This window comes from Xiphias gladius, chromosome 21 (genome assembly GCF_016859285.1).
Source record: "Xiphias gladius isolate SHS-SW01 ecotype Sanya breed wild chromosome 21, ASM1685928v1, whole genome shotgun sequence".
Taxonomy (NCBI): domain Eukaryota; kingdom Metazoa; phylum Chordata; class Actinopteri; order Istiophoriformes; family Xiphiidae; genus Xiphias; species Xiphias gladius.
This window is the reverse complement of record NC_053420.1, coordinates 14086954-14111616: the sequence shown is the minus strand read 5'-3', so window position 1 is coordinate 14111616 and position 24663 is coordinate 14086954. Positions and strand designations below refer to the sequence as shown.

At 40.9% G+C, this 24663-nt stretch overlaps 3 protein-coding genes across 7 annotated transcripts in view; 1 reads left to right on the top strand and 2 right to left on the bottom strand.

Annotated features, from left to right (window-relative positions):
* Positions 1-13781, bottom strand: part of foxj3 (forkhead box J3) — a 74767-nt gene extending 60986 nt beyond the window's left edge. For 2 of the 4 annotated variants that reach the window (XM_040115713.1, XM_040115714.1), the window contains exon 1: positions 9691-9933. The gene's annotated coding sequence lies outside the window, so the exon portion shown is untranslated. Of the gene's footprint in view, positions 1-9690; positions 9934-13706 lie in introns of those variants that run through there. The other 2 variants (XM_040115712.1, XM_040115711.1) reach the window with 2 other exon arrangements.
* Positions 13782-14070: 289 nt separating this feature from the next.
* Positions 14071-18120, top strand: ppcs (phosphopantothenoylcysteine synthetase). Of its 2 annotated transcripts, none has more exons than XM_040116023.1 (4): positions 14071-14193; positions 16230-16767; positions 16860-16963; positions 17403-18120. In XM_040116023.1, exons 2-4 carry the CDS (start codon positions 16233-16235, stop codon positions 17727-17729), a joined length of 966 nt encoding a protein of 321 aa, XP_039971957.1. In that variant the 5' UTR covers positions 14071-14193; positions 16230-16232; the 3' UTR covers positions 17730-18120. The 2 variants fall into 2 exon arrangements, with proteins under 2 accessions (XP_039971957.1, XP_039971958.1); XM_040116024.1 differs by having other exon boundaries at positions 14110-14193; positions 16146-16767.
* utp3 (UTP3 small subunit processome component) lies at positions 18067-24154 on the bottom strand. The gene is made up of 16 exons (XM_040116022.1): positions 23916-24154; positions 23491-23578; positions 21879-21935; positions 21737-21793; positions 21496-21610; positions 21335-21403; positions 21117-21238; positions 20849-21004; positions 20636-20707; positions 20244-20284; positions 20058-20154; positions 19658-19795; positions 19434-19570; positions 19288-19354; positions 18445-18552; positions 18067-18273 (listed from the first exon to the last, which is right to left on the bottom strand). The coding sequence occupies exons 1-16, from the start codon at positions 23930-23932 to the stop codon at positions 18184-18186; spliced, it is 1431 nt and encodes a 476-aa protein (XP_039971956.1). The 5' UTR covers positions 23933-24154; the 3' UTR covers positions 18067-18183.
* Positions 24155-24663: the final 509 nt, after the last annotated feature.

The following is a 24663-nucleotide window of genomic DNA, read 5'->3' as shown; positions in this document are numbered from 1 at the left end:
ACAGATACCTTCTGATGTTACGCTAGACTGTAGTGTCCTCTCCAAATGTTTCTCCAAAGCCTGCTATAAAACTGGACCCAAAATCAGATGTTGAGTTGAGATGATTCTAGCCAAGAAGTACTATATCAATCACAGTCATTTACAACTACATTATATCAAGTTGTAATAACTAACTATGAAATTATTTGCAGTTTTGTTTGTTAAACCCAGTGAAATGCTTAATTACACTTTGTGTGTTCATTGTGCAGCAGTGTGCGTGACCTCTACTTGAAATTTATTTAAAATTTGACTTCAAAATTAATTTGCATTTCTTCTGACTGAAAAGCATACGTGTGGTTCTGTGGCAATTAATGTGTGGTGCCGTGGCACATTTTTGGGTGTGACCAGATTTTGTGCTACAGCCAGTAACACAAATAGTCAGCTGGCACCAGCAATACCAGTGCTGATCTGTAATCCCGCCTCTTGGTTCAGTAGCAGTAATCTAGCAAACCGCACAACTAGCAAATAGAAGCACGTGTTTTTTGTAGCAAACTGAGCATATAGTATATAGGCGGCAATGTAGGTGTGCCATTGGACTTAACAATTTTGTGCTTGGGCTTTGTAAGAGGCACCAGGAGGATTTCACTGAAAGCAAAATGCTTGATAAAACAAAAAGGGAAATCAAAATGCCTGAGTGGTGGTCAAAGTGGTTCACTACTGGGACCTCTTAAAAAGAAGCAAAAACATGACAAAATTCATTGGAGAACACAGACAAGATTTAAAAAAAAAAAAAAAAAAAAAAAAAAAAGAGGTTTCAAAACGGCAGTCATTTCGGAAAACTAAATAGGGATTATCAGGCATAAACCCAAACAGCAATCAGCATTAACCAAAGACTTGATAATTTGTTCCTCTCCAATTATAGTCACTTTTGTCAGAGCATCATTTTTTGACTTTCTTTCAATGGACTCACACAAAAAGGCAGAAATCAGAGCTCTGTGAGCTGCCTGTAGAATTTGGCCGGAGTGCGGCTGGGCTGTACAGGGACATTAAGTCATTTAAGTCCCCATGCTCACAGTCCCTCCCTAACCCCCCACTGTACACACCAGTAACCCCCCAGCACTAAGCCTTTCAGACCAATTGCTTGTCTGCCTTCTGCATCTTAATAAGAGGAGGGAAACTAGAAGGGAAGTGAAGGCATGGCAGTCTTTTAGAGGAAACCGAATAAATGACTGAACACACACCCTGGGGCGGGCATGCCGGGGGGTTTCCAGGAGGTCGGAGCAAGCGGGGCCAATCATGTCAAGACGAAGGCGGCAGACTAAAACAAAACTGACATATCAAAGCAGCCAAGCCTTGTAGAAGGGAAAAGAGCAGCCAAGACACTGCATTCAACGGCACAGCTTGTTTCTGCTTCAATGAGAGACAACACAACCAAAAAACAGCAATTAGCGATTAAAGTGGAAATTCCATTCGCTGTAAAGCAGCATCTTTTTCCAATCAAAAACCAGCTCAAAGCATCAAACCATCTGACTGATCCTATGGCCTTTGATCCCATCGTTGTTTTCTTTTCAGAGATAGACAAACTGTAAACCAGGCTTTTGGGAGACGGTTTCTGTACCCAAACTTTTTATCTCCCATCCTAATCCAAATAATATTTAAGAGCAACTGTTCAAACTTTACCTTGACAGTACAGACAAAACTCTATCATTACTAAAACAAACCGACTGGGCCTTAAGGCAACTTTCACTGATTCATGTACATAAATGCTTTGTCTACATGTAGACACCATAATCTCTGACAACCTGGATAAACTGGGAATGTGCAATACAAAAGCACACAGACACTGCAGGATTATGAGAGCAATTAAATGAGTTATGTTTTTAAATTGGTTCGATGAGAGCCAGCTTTGCCTTAAACTCAGTTTGCTTCTAATGAGATATCAAAGCTTAACTGTTTACTATGAATTTTCTTTCCTTGTGATAATGAAGGGAACCCTCTGAGGTGGCCGCCATGCTGACACAGCCTTTAGGTGCTTAAATCAAAAAACTGGTGCATTAAGTGCAATTTAATTGACTTATATTTACCCAGTGCATTGTCTTGCAAATAAAAAAGATCCTCTGGCACTCCTAGAAGACTTAAAAAGTAGGTCACTCAGTCTCCTGTGAGTCATAGATTTTGGCAGGGGACCAAAAAGTGCAGGTATGGGAGAGACAGAGCTAGAGCTGAGAGGGGCCTAATGGTTATCATAAAGATAATCAAGTTCAGTGACAACTCTGTGCATTTTGTACAATGTGATATTAAGCAAAATTGGATGAACAAGTTTAGGGAATTAAAAACAGAAAACTTCAGTGTTACACACTTAACTGCATCATAAATTTACACACACGCAATTATATTGTTGTCAGGCCTCCTGAAGAACATTTCAGCCTAGTAACTGCTTGCAGACTCCTCTACAGTCTTTTCATTCCACCATATAAATTTTGTTCAGTAAGGCAGACACAGATTTCTCAGATTGCAGGTGCAGTCTCGTTCCTCTCCAGGGCCAAGACCCCAGGCTTTCCTCCCAGGGCCACAGCACCTTGGCAGAGTGGTTTACTTGAGGGGCCAGAGCTGGGCCTGAGATTTCCAAACAGTTACTTTTTGAAGGCGGTGACTCAGCCTGGTCAAAACCGTCAGTCACACAGCCACCTAGGGACAACCACATTTTGAGGCGGCGTTGATGTGCACATCTCCAGCCCTATGACCAACACACTGATGCTTTCTTAATTACATTGAGCAACTGGCACAGAACACGTCACCTCAGTCATTGAGCCCCTCCCCCAGCTAACCTCTCCACCCTCTCATTCATCCACCCTGAGGGAGAGGCATGCAGGCCAGAGGAAGTATGACTCATCTGAGTAACAAGATGCATTCTTCTGAATTCTCTACAGACGTGTTGTTTGCTAAGTGAAGAGCACAGGAGAGTACGGCACAGAGAGAGAGATAAAGAAAAAGAAAAGTGGATACAAAATTAAACAATAATGAAGAGACAGACTATGCATGAGAGCAAGAAACAGGGATAGGGTGGGAATGATGGGGCAAGAGCGAGTCATCACTTGTGTGGGTTTCCTGGTCCACACAGATCAACATTTCCTCCGACTCCATCGAGAGAATCCTTGGCCTCTGTTAGGGGTTTTCTGAATCACAGATGGAGATTCCAAGTACTACATCTAAGGCTAATCCATTAGGTTTCATGCAGAAAAAAAAAGCAACAAATGACGACAACAGAGAAGGGTTTTGACGTGCAATTCTGCTGAGCATGCAGAGGACAATAAGGCATAGGCAAGGGGTATGAAGAAAAAGTTTTAAATCATTGGGTCTAACAGATCCACCACAGCTCCTTCCCAACCAACACCACATCTGCAAAACTTGGCACTCGCCCCTACAGATCATGAGCCTCACACACCACATCACACACAGTCTCCAGCTTCTACATGAAGCTATTTCTGGACTAGTGCCACGTTAACATTATCTAAAAATCACAAAATAAATGGAGAAGCTACACAGAGCCTTGAAGTCTCATCAACCAACACAAGGCTGTTGTGCCTGTCTTGTGATTTCATGATTAATAATCAGTCCTCCACCAGTTTTACTGTCAGAGGATGAACTTGAGTGATGTGGCAGTTAACCACATCCTAAAAACTCCACTATTTAACCTTGCTAAGCAGGCTTAGGACTGTGAACTTAATTAAAACTGACCCTCTCTGACTTTCCTCTCTGAGACTGCAGACTGTAATTCAAACACGGAAAAGATATTCACCGTGGCTACACTGCACACAGTAATAAGCCAATAAAACCTATGAGAGCCGACATAATTGCGACTTGCATTGCACACCTCCTACTAATACCGCTGCAGTAAACAAGCAAGTACCGCTTACAGAGGAAATTTCCCCACCAAACATCACTGACCATCTTATCCAGGAGAATTAAAGTCTTTCTAAGAGAAGCTGATTCACTTGGGGCTCCAGATGGTAATGATCCTTGGCTATAAATGTCTGGGTGACAAGACAACAAGCTCTGGTGAAATGCACACAACATGCAGTGTTTACTTATGCTTGTACACATGTACCAACCTCCGCCTCACAGAGCAGTGAGATTATCATATTCAAGCAAGTCTGGTTTATGGTAGACAGTACACTTGTCAATGCCATGGTATTACCTCTAAATTGTCATGTCATACATGAAGTCCAAAGAAGGGAGCTGAAGGTAACATCTAGGAATTCTGTGTTATTAAGTTGTCGTGTCTTGAAGAGATTTTAGTGCAGAAGCAGTTGTCCACATTTGTATGATCTGTCATAAATGACTGTGATTGCTCATATGCGGACAAAGCAACATTGTTCAGCTAGTTGTTGATTCTACAGTTTTTAGTTTCAAAATTTTCCCAGTTCAAAACTGACAGTCTGTTCTATAATAAAACTGTCTCTAGGTATCCTGCCATTTTACCTGGAAGTGAATTCTGTATCTGCCACAAGAGCCACTGTAATGATTAAACCAGATACCACATATTATGATGAAAGCCCAGTTCTTATTACTTAAACTGTGTCAGCTTAGCGAGCTTTTCTTCCTGCACACAGCTCTAATGTCTCCTATGAGTGTGAATCACATAAGCATATCAATTTGGTTATACTGAGTAAGTAACAAAAAAGCTTAAGAAAAATACACTGATAGTGAGGGCCTATCAAAACTCAAGGACAAAGCATACAATATGATGAATTATTTAATCCTTCAAGGCACTGAAAAGTCAAGTCAGTCTTATTCATTTAGGACTTGGCTATTCATTAGCACCCGCGTAAGTAAAATCTCAAATGACACAGCTTCTACATACACAGCATTTACTCTGAAATCTTTTGTTTTACACGTCATTAAGCTCCACATTAACTCCCCTTTAAGGGAGTTGATTTGTAGGCCCTGATTTCTGTTTGCGCATTTAGTACAGTACAACCACCTAACACATAATCTATTTTAACATAAACACTTCCAATTCATGTCCTGATACAGTTCCTAGACTTGAACTTAATGCAAAGATTAGATCAAACCAAACATTTATAATCGCCTTACCACAAAATTTATTAGTCTTTTCGCTACCACAAGGCTGGAATGAGTCACAGAAACCGCCATCAACTACAGGAGTTGCCAATCCCCCCACCAGCCCCCACCCCATCCTTTTCTCCTACACTTTCTACACTTATGCAGCAAGCTCTAGAGTGGGTAGTTACAGTAGTTCCCCTGTAGAGAGAAGGGCCCTGATTAGTCAGACTGGGGAAATAAATGGCTAAACACTTTCAGATAAAACATGTATCTGAGCAAATGTGCCGATATTAGGCAACGAACCAGTTGAATTAAACATCACATGCCTCCCTCACTGATTCATGTCCACATCCAACTCCAACCCAGGACATGAACTGGAGCATATAGGACTAGTTCACTGACAGATTCAACTCAATAGACTGGGAGGAGGTGGTGTGAGGAGAACTAGGCAGTGTATTGCTGGATGAATAAAAAATGAAAGTGTAGTGCTTCAGTAAATGTGCTCTCTCCATCCCGTGAGGAGGGTTGTTGGTGAAGGGGTGGGGGTGACGGTGGAGTAGAGGCTCGTTTGAAAACTGAACCAGTGCTGCATTCCCACATCCACCCGTATCCAGCGAGGGGCTCTTTAAAAATTCATTAATTTACAGCAAAAATAGATTAAAGCACCCAGCTGAGCAAAACTCAAAATTTGGCTCCTGAATAACATTAATGATAAAACATTTCCCTCATGCCCAGGGGATTTTGCCTAAAGAAACAGTACTCGCTTTTTTCACCTTACAGCACCTTGAGAATAATATATTTTCAATCATTACTAAAATAAAGCATTTCTAATTGTCATTTTTAATTACGCTTTTCTTCGGATGAAAAAAAAAGAAAAAAAAGAGCTGAGCAAAAACCTGCAAAAACTAATTAAAATCCATCCAAGGATCTGCCATTCCCATGATGCCATGCCAATGTCATTCTTTTCACCATTTGATATCTCAGCTACAGAGACTCAATGACAGCTGCTCCAGGCCCCAAAAAACGCCTAGAACTGCAGTTACAGTAATTGCTCTGGCCAGCACTAAATGAGGTTCACTTAAGTGCAATTATCCCCCTCTGATCTCTCACATAAAGAGACTTCTTTAACATGGACAAGTGGGCTCACACAATGTGACTGCAAACAAGATTCAAATTGGAATCAGGGAGGCATTTCCAGCAGATGAATGGCTTCATAGCTCATCTGCATTCTAGTGATGCACGGCGTTGCTAATGAAGACTGAGCCAGTCCCTTCTCACCAACACAGCCTCCATAAGAGCAAAACTTCATACTGGATATAAGCAGAGTACAGTGAGAAATTTCAAAACAAAACTGTCCAGTCATTTCGCCTGAGCCGTATTAGAGGACAGCCTAGACTCCACGTAGAGTAAACAGCTGTTAAAAAGAAAAGGAAGATCCTGGGTTTTTTTTGTTTGTTTTTTTTGCCCATCCAAGGTGAAAAACCCACCAAAGGACAACATGATGGGCGATGTAGCGAAAAGAAAGAAACTCCAACCTAAAATAACTTCAAATTCCCAAGCATAGAAGAATTGAAACAAGCCCACTTTGGATTCAGACCAAAGATAAGTCATCGTAAAAAATATTAAGCGGAGGCCTTTGACCAACAGTATCACCAGTACACCATGCCAAAAAAATATATCAGCCATCCTCATGAATAAATTGCCATCTGCCAATCGCATAACACAATAGGTTTTCAGCCTAAGGGGGTAGATGTAGCAGCCTAACGGGTTGCTACAGAGGGTACCTGTTGGTTGCTGTCCAACTACATTGGGGGGGGGGGGGGTGATGGGCATTCATGTAGCCACAGGCTCAACTACCACCAGGAGTCTGATAACTGCATCTCACGGATGGCCATTTGAATAATCACTTCAACAAGGGGAGAAATTAAAAAGCCTCTCAGTTAGACGGGGCTAGGCACAGGGCCACATACTGAATTTTAAATGAGGGGCTGGTATTCAAAAAGTAGAAACCCATTCTAAATTCACTGTACTATTCTAGCTAACTGACCCCTGACATCTATACAAATTGGCTCCACATCATACCATTATTCTATTTAATCTATTAAATTATACACTATAAACCCCAAGATGAACATTATCTGTGACACAATGATGAAATGTCAATATTTATTTACACAGTTATTCTATATTCCTTGTCTTCTACAGAGGATGACAAAGTAATTTTTCTATGAAGATGATTGATGAATGTGCTACCAGCAACACACACACACACACACCCACACACACACACACACACACACACACACACACACACACACACACACAAACAAACACAAACACACACAAAGACACACAAAGACCTTGGAGAAGTAGGTATTCTGTTAAACGTTTAGGCAATAGACTTTTGAAAGAGCACTGCAGGGTAAAACCGCCATTAACGAGAGGCTGTATCACATCCTCCCATTCACACTTTTAAATGGTTACTGTGAGAATACACTGATGTTTAATCTCCTCTCTTCTTTCTTCACAGCTATTCTGACCATTCATCAAAACCTTGAGGTTGTTTTAAAAAAAGGATTCAACAAGAAGTCACTAACTCTGCTCAATGTGATTTGAGATTTTACTATGAATGCCTACACTTATAAAATCATCAAAAACGTGCATAAATGACCCTTAAAGTCTGCACAACTTTTTCAGTCATGAACACATTGCTTATAAACTAACAGCAGTTGATGGATGCAATAGTAGCGCTCTTAAGAACAAATTTTACAGTGTGTGTGTGTTTGTGTGTGTGCGCACATTCACATTTCTGCACACAATATGTAAAAAGTACACACCGGCTGCTCTCTAGGTGTATTCTTTAAAAGCCAGCCAACAGCAGCATATGTCATTTTCGTTGTCTGTCCCAATTATTTCTGCTGTATGTGACATAGTTGTTTCAATTGACAGAACTCAAGTTCTAAATGCTGAATTTCATGAATGGCATCAAGGTCCAAGGTATCTGCAGTGCAGGAGTTGAGACCTATCTCAGCCCGAGCCAGGGACGCTACAATAATTTACAATATGCCATTCAACGTAAACTGCTTATGGAGCCTCTTCAGCATCATTTCTTGAAACTAAGGACAACAGAGAGTACGGTAGCAGGATAATTCACAAAATAAAATGCTCATACTAATTTCTAGACAGTATTCTAAATTAAACTATCCTGGGTTACCTGGATGTAGTAATATCAGAACTTAAACACCATGTGTCTTCTACAGCTTCATGCACAGATAGCCTCAATCCAGACAGATCCCTGTAGGCTTGCTATTTAAAGGATGGGTGATTAAGAAGCAAGCCAGGTCTGACCTTTGATTGTGGGTGCTGACTAATGCTATGGGCATTTTGTTAGTTGAAGCATAAGGCCTGGCAGGGTTGGGATGTTTGGGAGGAATTTAATGTTTTGTTTTAGTCAAAAAAAAAATTAAACATTTTTATGCTGACTTTATGGCAATATAAACGGGAGTATATGATGATCATCTTATAATTTGCAGCTCATTGCACCTCAATCGTTAAAATAACACCGTGACTTCATTGATAAAACTTGCAGAAGTTGACAGCAAGGCAAATTAAGAGTTCATTCATGCATCCTCTAATAAAGGCCGTCAGGATAAAGCAAGGACACTGTTTTGTATACAGCTACACGCAAATGCCACAGCTGTTTAGTTTAAAGTTGCAGCATTAACTAGTCAGTGTCTGCCCTGTGCGATCACACACCAACTGGTGAAACATCAAAGGAAAGAGAAGCATGCCCCGAGTGATGTCTTGCACACAGGACCAAATACTTAACCGCTACACCGTCTGTGCCATCTCAGGCCAATCTACAAGGGTATACCACCAGAGGCGAGAGACAGCCCCGAGATCAAAGTCAGTAGCATAAAATTCACGTGAAACATGCTTTGCACTTGTTGATTGTCCAGCCACATGACAGACGTGCGCCCTGTCATCTAGCCCGACGAGTTTTACGTACGAGGATCATTATTTTCTGGAGGAATTTATTAGCCGCCTGAGAAACAGACGATTGACAGACGAGAAAACACGCTGCAACAGCTGTGAGTCAAATACCATCAGAGCACGCAGGAAAGCCAAATGACACTGGGCTCACACACTCATGCTGGACACACAGCGTCTCACATACCAAACAGCTAGCTAACGATAGCTGCTGGAGGGCTGGGATAGGTCATTATATCCCCCTAATGCGAGGGGGAAAAAAATACACACACACCTATCCTGGCCCAGGAGAGAGCGCCGACAACGCTCAGCTAAAGTTAGCTGGCTACCAAAACTGGCTAGCTAGCTGTCAAAGTTGCCCTGTCAGTTGTCACCGGTTGCACGGCGGTGCTAGCAGGCTAACGCAAGAGCTGTCAACTTGGAGAGTTACAGCAACACGGCCGGGGTATACTGACACTGACCACGGGACAACACTGACTGGCTCCCTGGGAAAAAAGGTGTCTCCGCACGCACAGCCACAGCGAGCGGAAAGCTGTGTGTCAGGGCCTGTTCGCCGGGCTCAATCCCCAGAACTTCAGTGCAGCTCACTTCCCCGTTAAAGTCGTCCATTTCGTGGGCCTTAGTTCAACTTCCATGCCCGTGTAGCTCACTTACTCTGGGTGAAAGCAGCTGTGACGGTGGCTCTCTGTAATCCTCACGGTAGTTTCTGAGTAACTGCCCCCTCCCCTTCCTTCCACCTCCTCTTCTTCAGCTATCGGGAGCCCCCCAGGAGTGTCCTGCGCTCTTGACGTTATCGTCCTGTGCAAAGAGCCGCGGTAGCTTCACCGGTGTGCCCGCGGTGCCGTGGGGTCCCTCCTCAGCTTCTCTCCGCCTTCTCCCGTTCGCCTTTCTCTCTGCGGCCGAGCCAACATCCGGGACTCTCTCCCGCCCCCCTCCCCCTCCCCGTTTGGTTAAGCGCCCGGAACTACTTTCCCATAACACGACGCACATGAAGGTTTTTTTTTTCCCCCCGTCTCACCACCCCTGCCGCCACAGAAACTAGCGCGCGGTCAAACGTACAATCCCGCAGTGGAAACAGCATCAACTTATCTGTTACATTGATCGATAAATTAGCTTTGCTTAGAAAGCACTGTGTTTGAGTATTAGTCGAAGTGCCTTATAACGTAAGAAATGGCCTAATAGATAAAGAACTGAAAAGACACAAATAAGTCAGAATCACAGAATAAAAGCAGAAAAAAGTACAGTATTGTTCACGTGGGTAACACTGTCTGATAATTGACCTTTTATAAAGTGTTTGCAGTGGTGGAGGAAGTATTCATATCCTTTGCTTAAGTAAAAATACTAATACCACATTGTAAAAATACTCTATTACAATTAAAAGGCCTGGATTGAAAATGTTACTTAAGTAAAAGTGTGTAGGAATAATCAGGAAAGTGTACTTAAAGTATTAAAAGTAAAGGTGCTTAATGCAGAATAAATGGCCCAGGTGACTATTATATGGCATTCGATTATTATTTCTCATGGATTAATGTAAAAGCAGGATTTTACTGTTGTTGGTTGAGGTAATTTTTAACTATTTTGTATAGAAGTGCGACTAATGATGGTTTTCATTACAGATTCATCTGCTTATTATTCTCTCAATTAATGACTGATTGTTTGGTTTGTAAAAATTCTGAAAATTGTGAAAGATTCCCATCACAACTGCCCAGAGCCCAAAGTAATATTGTCACAGTGCTTGATTTTTCCAGACAATAGTACAGATGTCAAAATTATTTTAATAAATAAAATTATTAAATGAATAAAAAAGGAAAAGCAGCATATCCTCATACTTCATAAGCTGTAACCATGAAATGTTTGGCATTTTTTTGCCAGTTCATTTTCTGTCAATCAACCGATCATTTCAGCTGTTCTTAAATAAGACTTCATCTCTGTTGGCCAGCAAACTCTTTAATCAACTAATCATTTTAGCTCATTACAGCACCGGTTGATCTCTGGGTGCCTAATGTTTAGTATGGGTCAGTAGGGGCCCAAATACAAATACAGCCCCCAGGGCCCCTCAGCAGGTTAATCCAGCCCTGGGTGTGTGTAATAACAATAATAATAATAAATATTATTATTATTATTATAAAGACTTCCTAATAAGCCTTTAAGTCTGCAGATTTAAATGTTAATAAGTTGTTAAAAAATGGATTGTGGTCCAGGTGGAAGTCATCCATTGCAGTTTTCCTTAAGAATAAAAGAGGTAAATACCCTGCTGGTTGATAAACAACTCCATAAGGATTTTTTTTTTTTTTTTTTTTTTTACCTGGCAACCTAAATGTTGCTTTCATTAATGGATGATAACTGATCTACCATTAGTTAATAATTTTGGCTATTAATCATTAGTAAAGCCACTAGTTGCAACTTACAAACGCTATATAAAGGGTGTCTAATCTTAAAGTGGTAGCGAGAGGAAACTAAAGAACACAGAGGCTAATAAAAACATATCAAGGATTCTAGTGCATAATTAAATATACATGTTTTAGGAGTATACGTTGTAGAGAAATAAAATAATTGATAGAAAAGAGTGGACATGGACACCACATAGACCTGCAGGGTTGTAGCTAAATGCCCCCTGCCCTGCTAAAAAAAGTTGCAGTTGGCCCCCCATTTTAATTTTATATCCTGTATAAGCCATCTTTACGCACTATAAGTGTTACTGCTTTTGCCCTCACTAGAGACAAGATACACAGGCTTATGTATAGGGTTATTGCTCAATTTTAGTTGCAGACCACTGCAGAAAAAAAAACTAAAATATAAATATTTATTAGTGTCTAAACCTATAATCATTTATTTTTTCATTTTCAGTGCAGAGGTATGTCCCAGAGTTCCTCATACCATTGTTTAAATGTTGTTTTCAAAACTCTTCTGGTGAAATATTTAATTCATTCATTCATTCTTTTTTCTTGGCCTAAAATTAGTCCCATTTAAATATAGTGAAAAAAATGCATTGCCCTTTAAAATCCCACCATGTCTAACTCACCATTGTACAATGTAAAATGCATTTAGGGTTACTCAGTAAATCTCTAAATTCTCAGGGGAGAAAAAAACCAACAAAAAAAAAAAAAAACAAGGATATGACCTCAATGCCCTACTTGGTATCTTCAGCCCTTGCACTCAGTAGTCTAGTGAATTCATGTTGACCTCGTTTTCATTTTCTTTTTCCTTTCTCCCGTAATATAACTGTAGGTTTTTAGGAGGTATGTCTGAGTTATAGTAGCTTTATATTATGAGTATGATATACAAAAAGCTACTATAAGGGATGTTTTAACTAACTGTTTTAGGAGTTCTTATAACAAAGTGTTGAAACATGTTATTGTTCAGAATTGAATAGACTAGTTTACGGTTTTACTAATAATTGTAGACCCTTTATCTTCAGTGTGTAGGCCTACAATACAGACGATCAGGAAAATGTCAGCATCAGCGTCTGCAGTGGAAAACAGTGGGCCTGGAGAAAAACAAAAGTTCTATACGAAAAGCCCACACATCTCTCATATGTTTTCGATAGCATTGCTATAGTAACTAATTTTGCAAGACTGACTTCTGACTCTTGGATTTTATGAACTTTTTCCATCAATTGCAGAAAGCAAGGGTGACTCTTGAACCGACACGCAGGCTTGTTAAAACCCGAACCAAGTTATTTGTTTATTTCACTGGCGGTGTCTTTGTTGAAAAGTGGCCGTTTCGTCGTTGTTTTGTTTTTTTCATGAACGTGAATATACACATCGGCTACATGCGCGGACGCTGAGCTGGTTGAGCTGCGCCACCAGCACGTATCACGGAACGCGGAGGTGCGGCGATCGTCCGTGCGGCAGTGCAACAGCGCCCCTCGCGGGTTGATCACGGACACTGCCGTTAACACACCCTGACCGTGTGCGGTGAAACGACCAGTCAGTTTACACCGGAGCAGTCACGGTGGTAGTGACTGATCCCGCCCTTCTGTTCAAGGCCTCGCTTTAGAATGAAACACATACAGGGGTGTCTATACAGAATAACAGGTCAAATGTCTATACGATCTGTCGGAAAGGTATTTAAACCACGTCATTTTCATTACACTTCAATTCATGGTGTTCAACCCTGATGCAGCCAACGATTTCCTTATAAGAAAAAACAAATAAAATAAATTCAGCAAAGTAACTTTTTTTTTTTTTTTTACCATCAAATCATAAGAAAATTTCGCCCTTCCTTTAACTAATCTATACAGAGAAGAAAGGGCTGCAATTTTTAACGCCCTGTCAAGTCAGCAAGTCAAATCCAAAAGAGAAATTTAATAATAAAAAACAAACCTTGTATAGAACAAGATGTCAAATTTGCAGAAAGAGAGTTTTTAGTAGACCGGTGAAGATTTATTTGGAATCCCAAGTGAATCTTTGTGGATGCAAATCGAAATTTGATGATCAATAAGGCCTGAAATGATTTATAATAGACAATTTCTGAATGAGTTATTTCTTACTTTGTATGGAGTTTCAGGGAAAACAGAAAAGACAGACAGAAGAAACTACATATTTCAGCCATGCTGTGTCGTATTGAATTTAATTTTTTTCCCCCCAATTTTAGATGAGAATCTCGATACATGGGAGATTCAAATAAATAGAATTTTCTCCGTTTAGAGAGTGTTTAATAAAACTCACCATTAATTAGACGTCCAATTGTGCAACCAGGTCCAACCAGCATTTCTGAGAAAGTGGGCTGTCAATTTATGCCATTCCAACGTTTTAAAACCGTTCACCAAAAGTAAAGGATTAAAAGAGTCAGAAGATTAGCATCGAACATTTCAAGTCGTTTCTTAGTCATGAAACATGCTGAGTCAGTGGGACAGTCCAGTCCAAAAGATCCCCTCTCACAGAAATTCCCCCATGTCCTCTCTAGGTCTGCCTGATGATGCTAGTTTCACAAAGTCTGACACCTCACAGGAAAGCGAGAAAGTCACTGACGCACTGCTGCTGCCTGCTCCAGACTCAAAACCACCACGTGTATTAGCGGTAGCACCACTTTCGGCCACTGGGGGCGCTGGCGGTTTTCTCCTCTGTTTTACAAAGACCAAAGAGTCCAGCTCACTGGCTTCAGGAAGTGCCGAAGTTGTTGAGAAGCTGCCTGAGATCCACCGAGGAATCTGAAGTAGGGCGTTTTTGCACTTTTGTCTTGCAGTCTTTTGTCACAACAAGTGTCGCTTTTAATTTCCTTCAGGAAATTGTCACAGTGGCAAATGATTTTTTTTTTTTTTTCAACCAGCAGGCGACGTGACGCGATGACAGGAATAACCTGTCTTGTTACGTTCCAATTTCGGATAAATTCAAGTTTCCGCCTTATTTTGTCCTTGACAAACTTATTTAAAGAGTCCGGGGTTTCTGTGGCGTGTCAGCTGCCAGCAAAGAGACTTTACTAGGCAAAACGTTAAGGTCCAGGTTCAACCTGTGAAGTTCATACACTCAGTTTAAGGTTTATGCGCACTTTAAAGAAAGGGAAATTAACGCGGCGTTGTTGTAAGGACTAGTGAGATACTGTGAAGTCCAGTGAAATACTGTGATTTCAAAGTGTATGTAATTAGTTTTTAGTTGAAACTGTCAAAGTGTCGAATAAACATTTTGTGGTTTCTGTTGAATTGTGTTGCGTTATACTGAGTTTCTCAGTAAAACGCAATACACTACGGCAACCAGCATAAAGTACAAGCAGCCAGAATAAGTTGACCAAGAAGATGACTCAAGACCTTTATAAAATAGCTTCAACAAGAATTTAAGAGACCCACCAGGCACGTTCAAATATATATAAAATTCTCTGGTCTGATTTATAATGTGTGTCTCATTTCGTTTTAATATGACAAAAAAGTTCAGTTACCTGGTTAGAAATCCTTAAAATGACATCTTCGCCTCCTCCTCCACTGATAAATCCGGGTTCTATGACTATGCAAATGTTTTTCATGCAAAAGTTTAAGTACAGTACACAAGATGTCTCCTGCATCACTGAAAGGCCATTCCCAGTGTATGTTCAATGCAGGCTTCAAGTTTCAACGGGTAAATTACATACTGGACCGTGACCGACATCCAAACTGGATCAGTTCTAAATCAGTGTTAGAAATCATGCTCTCGGGTACATGTCTTAAGCCCAGATTTTTGATGAGCACGGTGAACCTTTCCTCTTCAGCAGATGATTTTAAAAACAGCCATCTAGTTTCAGACATTCATCATTCTGTACAGCGAAGGTCAAACATCCAAGTGAATTAACAATGACCAAAGCCCATTTTTTGAGTGGAGGGGGACTTTAAGGCAGAATTTTTGTAAGGTATAACAATATATTGTAAAGTTGAGGGGGGTTTTTTCACTGTAGTTTGTCCTATTTGTTAAAAGGTAGGAATTGGCCAATACTGGATTGTTGAGGCTGACAGAGAGTTAAAAACCGTTTTAGCAGAAATGTATTTTTTTCACACTAACACATGATGCATGCAAACGTTTTTGAGAAGGAACCCTTCTTTTTTTTGAAGAAATTTTGACTGAAACATATACTGAGCAAAAATATAGCTGAAAATAAACGTGGTAGTGCTCTCTAGTGGACAAACTACACAGTGGCGTGAATGGTTTTAAATTACCTGTATCTTCCTTTGGCATGTCTATGCTGAGATTTCTTTTTACATCGGCTGACATTACATAGTTTAGTACCACATTTCCGTGAACTTGTGGGAGTTGTTGGTCAAAATTGGTGCATCAGAGACAGGATTATTCAGATTTTTAATGCCTTTATATGTTCGAAGGTTCAAAAACACTGGATTTCCCATTTCCTATGATGCAACTTGATTGCGTCTTTCAGCAAACACACTCGGTGCTTCTGTTAAACATATGCCATCTCCAAGCCCAAGCTGATCATATTGCTCTTAACCTGTCCCCAAATGCTTATTTTGCACTTATGATGCAATGCCATGTTTCACTTGGCTGCAGCTGCATCTAATTTCTGATGTTTATCCTTCATTATATCATTAGAGGTCTTTATCTCAGACTTTAGGTTCCCCCTCCAGACCCACAAAGGACAATTTACAACAGGTTTAATAGGCAGGCTAAACTGTTCCCCTTTAAACACAGGTCTGACATTCTGATTGTCAGTGTCCATCACTACTCTGCTGCATGAATCCTCTCTCCTGACGATGCCCCCCCCCTCACCCCCAGGTAATGGCTGAACCCAGAATATCTTCGATTGATGGGAAGTTAACTGAAGAATTTGCTGTTCCCTCCCACGTCGAGGAGGTCAAAGAGAAGATGTCTGCTTTTGCCATGCATCACGCAGCAGCAGGTCGCAGAGTGGTTCTCATCACATCAGGAGGCACTAAAGTTCCCCTGGAGTCACGCACTGTTCGCTTCCTCGATAACTTCAGCAGTGGCAGACGAGGAGCCTCCTCAGCGGAGTATTTCATAGACGCCAGCTACGCTGTCATCTTCCTGCACAGGCATCGCTCCCTCTACCCTTACACTCGCACGTTCTCAACCATGAACATGCTAGATGCCCTGCAGTTCCGAAGTGGAGAAGACACATCCTGTAACTCTGGTGAAGTGGTGGTTAACCAGCAGGTGCTTCCGAACATTGCCAAAGTGCTGAAGAGATACCAAGAAGTGAAAGACAGCAGACTTCTCCTGCCCGTTGAGTTCAGCACTCTGTCAGAGTATCTGCATCTACTCAAAGCGGCAGCGCAGGCACTCAGCACAATAGGTATGTATTAACAATAATTTACAGGTTGAAGTCGTGGCTCTTATCTAGCATATTATTAATAACTTGTCCTCAAATGTTTATTCCTCACTTAGGATCCAAGGCCATGTTTTACTTGGCTGCAGCTGTGTCTGATTTCTATATCCCAGCATCTGAGATGCCTGAACACAAAATCCAGTCTTCTAATGGTCCTCTTCAGGTGAGTGGGAATGCTGCTGTACATGCAAGATTTGTTTTGTTTTTTTTCAGTTCTTTTAGCCATGCTAGTGGCATGGCAGTGTGGCTTTTGTACAGAAACGAATTGTTATCACTTTGGTGATCATTAAACATTTGATCTTGCGCCATTAACAAGTCCAGTTTTTTTTTTTTAATTTATCCAACACTTTTGTTTATGACTAAATACCTGCAAAAAAAATCCCATCAGCCTCAGGTGTAGCAAATGTTTGCAAACCAACAATAAAAAGTAAGATGGTGAACATTGTAAATACACCAGTTTAGAAACAGCATCTTAGCATACTGATGCTAGCATTTAGCTCAAAACACCACTATGCCCAAGTGCAGCCTCAAAGAGCCGCTAGCATGGCTGTAGACTCAGTGTGGTTATTAACGGGAATATACTTTTTTTCCCTCTCTTTCAGCTCAGTTTGAACATGGTCCCCAAGATACTGTCCCCACTGGTGAAGGACTGGGCACCTCAGGCATTTGTCATATCTTTTAAACTGGAGACCGACGCAACCATCCTACTGGAAAAGGCTCGGCGGGCTCTGGACACCTACAGGCACCAGGTGGTTGTTGCCAATGTACTGGACTCTAGACGGGGTTATGTGGTGGTGGTGACCCCCGCGACTCAGGCTGAGCTGATCCTCACAGAGGAAGATGTGAAGAATGAGGTGGAGATAGAGGAGAGGATAGTGAGCAACCTGACGTCAGCACACAACAAGTTCTTAACTCAACAAGTGGGCTGACAGTCATCATCTGCACGTCTGAGTCAGTGACGCGGCTTTAAATTTTGTCTGTGCTCTTCCCTGACCCTCAATCCACACTTGCCTGTTCTGCTGACAAAGTTACCGTATATTGAGTATGTTGTCTGGTTGCATGTCCTTAGTAATAACTGTAACTAAGCACATCATACCTTCCCATGTCCTTTTTACCTGTTCTAAAATGGCCCTGTAAGGTTATAATGCTGTGTCTATACAGAGACAATATGTAACTTTTTGACAGTTTTTAAAATGTTTGTGCACACTGTGCGATAATCCGGGACATGTTGATGTCTTTTTACAACAGTGACTGACAGCTGAATAATTCAGTGATATGCTTTACTACAAGGGTCATCTATAATAAACATGTACAAGTACAGTCCATTGGTATTTTTTCAATCCCATGGCCACACTTGGCAGCATATTTTGGATTCTCTCTTGGTTACTTAAATTTGACGCTCTTCTTGACACCAGCACGAATACCAGACAGCTCTCCGCTGTACCGTGTCTCCTCTCGACGAACCTCACGGACCTGGCAAATATGAACAACAGTCTCAATATTGTTCTTGGAAATGTGTTTGACATATCAGCATACATTATATTCTTGATTCAAACAGATGAACCTGCAGACGGCCCCGGAAGCTCTATGGCGCACTTCCAACAGTGTAACAAAAATGGTTTCGTCGACGTGTTGAGTACAAACCTGTCCCTTTCTGCGGATTTTGGCCCGTCTGAACTTCTCTCTGTGCTTGACTCTGGGATTACGGTCAATTTTCTTCCTCTTTGGTGTGAGCCCCTTGTTCTTGGCCATCTGTGGAATTTGTTGAGAGACATAATTAGAATTAATGTTCAGAAGTGACAAAGTCTGACATGGAATACATGTAGTGAATACGGTAGTGAGGGGCACCAGGTATTGAAATGTACTGAAGAAATACATTTTTTTTTTGAAGATGTATCTAGAATTTCCCCTTAAACATCAAAGCCAAAGGGGTAAAAGACCCCAGCTAAAAGCTATTCGAAGACACATTAGGGGTGGTAAGGAAAACAAATTTTATAAGCTTGCTCTGATATACTTTAGCTTCGCAAGTACATTGAAGACATTAGCTGTTTTTTTGAAGCTGCAATTTTTAAACAACTGTATATCCTGTGTAAACTGCATTGTAGTACATAGCTGGATAGGACGTCACATACTGCTGAGAACCTCTAGCAGTTTGCACCCTAATGTCATCAGAAAAATAAATAAAATGAAATAATGAAGCATACATTTTACCCCCTTTGAGATTTGTTCTCTCAATTAATACAGCAAGATAGTCCGCATAGAGAGAAGACCTACACTGCTGTAAAACCATATGAGATTATCAATCCAGGGTCATTAGTCCAGCCTAAACATTGGTAACTCCCTGTAGTATATCGTGGACCAATCACTAGGAGGCTGCATTCAATTTCTGGCAATTGTCTTTATTCACCTAATCTGATGGTGCTGTATTAATCATCATCATGACTATTAATAATATTTGTGTATCAGTGTGTGGTTGTAACTCAGTACCTGGTAAGTGATTCCTCTCTTAGCATCTGAATCCAGCTCTTCCTCCTCATTGTCATTCTCCACCAACCTGCGACAAAATTGATCATTTATCAGATCCTCACTTTATTTGGTCCCAGCTGCCATTTGCAAACTCAAATTATACTTACTCTTCAGCTTTCGCGTCATTGCGCTTTCTCTTCAATTTCAACCGCTCCTCCACGTCTCTGTAGAAACGCAAAGCCGCTTCCTCGTCCAGGTCAGAGTCTGAGTCCTCTTGGACCTCGGGCATGGTTTCTCCAGAATCCTGCAGCCAACCAGCATTCATCAGCATTCATGTTCCATATTTAACATTAGCAACAGATTCAAACTGAGGATGTCGAAAGAATCTAACCTCTTCCTTCGTATTGGAGACCCTGGTCTTCATGCCCTCTGCTGGCTTCCCGGGGGGCTTACCTGTCTCCTCACCAGCTAATAGCCTGCGAAACTCCGGCACAAGCCGAGTGTCCACTGCTCCTAGTTCATTGATGAGCTGTATTCAGATGTTGAAGAGATTGTTAATGTGAATACTGTATGTGCATGAAGGAGATATTCCATGGTCCTCTATGTCCATTGACACTGGTAATGTGATGTCCCGGCCCAAATAGTTATTGCTGCCACGGTCAAACACACTAAAGGCTATTGTCCCAACTAAAAAGAGTGTACATGCAGTTTTCTTGACTGATGGACGTATAGGGTGAAAATACTGTATGCTAATACATTTGCTAAGACTTAATGTCAACGTGTGGACTTACATTTCTGTAGGTGAGCAGTCTTTCAATCACAGGGTGGTTATGAGCAGGGATTCGTTTTGCTTTCAGCACCAAGTAAAAACTGATGTTTGTGCAGTAACTGTGGTAGGAAACAAAGATCAGTCATTATTCAACAAAAGACAATGACATGAATTTGCAATTTTAAATGACAACTTAAGTAAGACTTACTTGAGATAAAGTTGCTGTTTTGTCTTGAGGTAGTCGGCACCCTTTGGAAAACAGGACCAAAGATTAGATTCACAAATTTTATTGCCATCGCAATACAGCTAAAATAATAAATATGTAATATATATATTTGAAAAAAAAACAAAACAAACATCTACACTACAAGCGTCTCTCTCTCTCTCTCTCTCTCCTGATTTGCCGTAAAACAAACTTTCTTTTTGATGTATCAGAAGAAGAATTGTCTTTGTTTTGCCCTTCAGTGAGTAAAGGACGAGTAAAAGGACTCTCCTTTTTCAATGGTCTGTTCAATATAATAAATGGATATATATGCACTTCTTTAAAATTCAAAATCTGGTGAAAAATTCACACCTAGAAATAAAGTTAAATGTACTCACCTTTCCTGGTGGAATCTTTCCATCCTTGACCATCTGCATCAGGGGCTGGAGCTCATTCTTCAGTTCAGTAAGCTGCACACAGGAAGTACAAACAGAAGTAGTTCACATCTATTACATATTACATGTCTATGGTGGCTAAGCAAGTATCTTGAGGCTCATTACCTCTGAGGTTGTTTCACGTGCAAGGTTTGGGTGCACACGTTTTTTTTTTACCTTTGCCTTGAAGTCCTGAATAAGTTCAAGCAGCTCTGGTGATTCCTTCTTCAGAAGTTTCATTTTTTCCTTCTGAGACATCTGCTTCAGGTCTTTCACAATCCTCTCCTCTTTTCCTACAGTCTTCTTTTCATCCTCCTCCTCTACAGTAAATTCCTAAACACATAAAACAGCAGAGGTAAACAACAACAACAAAAAAAAGGCATCATTATTATCATCACCACGTGGATTTCACTGCAGCTGTACAGTAGATTTACAATAAAAATACCTGAAAAAAGTTTAAGTCATAATCCTCCTCGCTCAGATTTGCAGCGAGACGTTTTTGGATATTTTTAGCCTCTTCTTCTTCCTCTCGTTCCTCAGCTTCCAAATCTTCTTGGGATTTCCCTTCTGTAGTTACACAATTTAAATGTTGCATAAGCCATACAGATGACCAAGTTATCATGAATTGCCTCAATAATATTGCTGGAGATAAAAGATGCTTACTGGTGGTCACATAATCAGAGTCGTAGAACATCTTCTTCTTCCTGCCCCATGCCATTTCATTTGGAAGGTCTGGGGATAAACAACGTAATTACAGTTAAATAGGTTAGTTCCACCTAATAGTAAACCAAATCCTGAACTACAAATTATGATTTTGTTTTTACCTTCATCTTTTTTCCCTTCTAGATCACTCTCCATGTCTGTTCCCTCTTCCTCATTCTCTTCTTCCTCTTCCTCCTCATCCTCTGTCTCAGAATCGTCCAGAGCCATCACTTCCTCCTGTGAAATTCAGAGGAGCTTTAATTAGCTCATTAGTCAATTTATTTTACTCAAAATTAATTAGTCACATTTCTAAGGATAAATAGAACAAACAAACAAAACAAAAAAATAGAAAGTGTGCATCACCTCATCGTCCATTTCCTCCGTTTCACTCTCCATTTGAACACCACGAGCGAGAAGTTTCTACGGCAAAGAGACAAAAAGTAAAGTGACAAAGTAAAAAAAGAACCATACAATTGCCACAGACCTACTAATGAGGTAAACTTACGGCAATCTTCTCATTGTGAAACTCATCGATTTTGTCATTTGTGTACTGGGATGATTTCTGAAAGGAAGAGAGAAGACGGGTTGAAAGCTGACATTCAGCACTGTTGAAAATAACCACAACACCAAAGCAGAGACGATGTGGCAACAGTTTGTTGATGTTTATCATTCTATAATGTATAACATCACAATGTGAGTTGTTTTTTTTTGGAAACTAGCTCACAATTTTATGTGCCCTGTATGATCTGACATTAACAAATGAAGTTTTCTATGGGCAACACAACATCTGTTGAATGCATACAGTATAGGAAAAACTTATGTCTCTCTTTATGGGCCACTACAAACAACACCATTTTAAATAATGAACAGTGCTTGGTTTTTATTTGTAGATGTACCGTTTGCACTTGTAACATCTGTCGCCAATAATAGTTTCAGTCAAAATCATTGTCATAACTATGCACCTGGGCTTATGGTACTTCACAAAGATTAGTGTGTAATTGCTGTTGTTGGTGTGATATGTTTGTAGATGTGACACAAGACTACTGTATAACTAGTCTGCGAAAGACCTGAGAAAGCTGATAGTTGACCACACCATGCAAATCTATTTTAAAAGGGGAGTATGATTTGAACTTTATCATTTAGAGTCGTTTTTATTTGTTCACAGCCAAACTCATGCTTAAAAAGGGCAATGAACCTAAGCTAAAGTTATTTCTCGGTTTCGTGACACTCAAGATGTGAATCTAACTTTATTTGTATAGCACCATTCATACAGGTTAGTGCAATTCAAAGAGGGCTGACAAGTTGATAAGAAGACAGTTCAAATAAAAACAGTGAAACAATTTGAAGGTAATGCACACGAGAAAAAGGCTGAATTATTTTGGAGAGACCTGTTCAGACTCCCTTTTGAACTAAAGACAATTCTTATATCATGGCAAATAAAATTAGTTGAATGAAGTGCATTTTTATGTGACTTTGTTATGGTCCAAAAGTATCACGGGAGGCTCAGTCAGCCCTCACGTATTTTCATATCATCAGATCTGGCCCCCTTTGAAAAAGCTTTGGACATGCTGTATGTTGAAACTCTTATTAGCGGTTAACCCCAAGCTTTCCTCTGGTGGGTTTAGATTGGTAATGACAGAAAACTTTCCACTCTGTGACATATTTAAAACACATTTATGTTGTGCGACTTTAACTAACTGGAAGCGCACTGTTTGAATAACAACACAGATACTGCCTGTAATCAGTGTTATAAACCACAGTAATGCAGGCACAGGGATTTGCAGGGTTCACCAAGGTAAACTTTGTAAGACCTTTTTAGTACCACACGTTATTTAATACCAGTTTCAAGATCATAGTGAAAGACGTATGAGAGATATCAATGAAAACCAGTAGGGCTGATGTGGTCTAGAAATATTTACCCAATGCAGGAATTTATTGACATTTATATGCCATTTTTGACAGTACTTCAAATCTGTATATAACAATTCCTAATAATAATAATAAATCAATCATTAATCATTAAACACAACATGGATAAGGAGCAGAAGTCGAAGACTTTTTAAGACCTGCACACTCCCTGAGCCAGCGGTGACAGATCTCCTGCTGGGTCCTCTTACCTTATCAGGGACAGGCATGTTCTTGTAGGCTTCAGGGTCATCTTCGTCGTATTGCTCTGTCTTTTTTGGTCTCCGTAGCTGTTTACCCCTGGAGGACAGGAGACAAACGTGCTTCAGTCTCTGCTCTGCAGCATTCGGAGGATGCTTTATTTACTACCAGATCTCTTCTGCTTATTGTGGATCCGATTAGCACTGACCCCGGACCCTTCACGCTGCAACACCGCAGCCCTGCAGTATCTGTTAAGTTCCTGTAGGTCCCGACGGGAGCTGCGAGGGTCTTGGATCAGGGCTATGAACTTATTAGACCTTAAAACAGCTACAGGTTACCCCCCCTCGACTCTAAGTCGGGCTAGATTTAACCTCACCACATTACCAGCCGGATGAAAACACGCCAACCTCCGGGAGCTAACTCTAGCCAAACTCACCTTTGAGCTCGAACCATGACGGAAATGAATTACACTTGGTCCCCGCACGTTAGCAAACAAAATAGGACGTTACAATGGTCGCTGGACAGCGCGTTTCAACGCCGGCGCTTATACCAGGAGACTAAAACAAAAGAAAACTGTGAACGTCCGGTCAAGTTGAGATGAACACATTCGTACACCAGGTACCATGTGCCCCGTGGGGTGGGTCTATGGTCGACCAAGCGGCGGGAAAGACGCATACCGCCACCTACTGCACCGGAGCGTGTAACGTCGTGACTTTTTATACAAGTGTTCGAGTTTAGTTTATTTGCGCAGATTAAAAATCTACCACATCAAGAATGAAAATTAATAAGCAAGGAGAGAGACAGACTCACACTGTTCTAACAAGAGCCTGCAGCCATGTACACTGTGACGCAGTGAAATTCAAGCTGATGTTAAGCGGATATATATATATTGTTTATATACCATTTCAGTTCTAATCCATCCAACAGCTGCTGAGGCATCTCATTCAAAACCACAGATGCCAAACCTCGCGGTGGCGCAAGAAGAAAAACTCAGAGCATCGCCGACGTCGGATGCATTGTCTGTGCAAAATTTTCGTGCCAAACTGTCCAACAGAGGTTTCACAGACCAAGTGAAAACTTTGACCTGCCGGTTGCGGTAGAGGAAAAGGCCAGAGGATCAGCAAAGTCGTTGCGCTTCATCCTCTGGGGACCACGAGTGTCTGCTGAAAATTTAATGTTGGCAC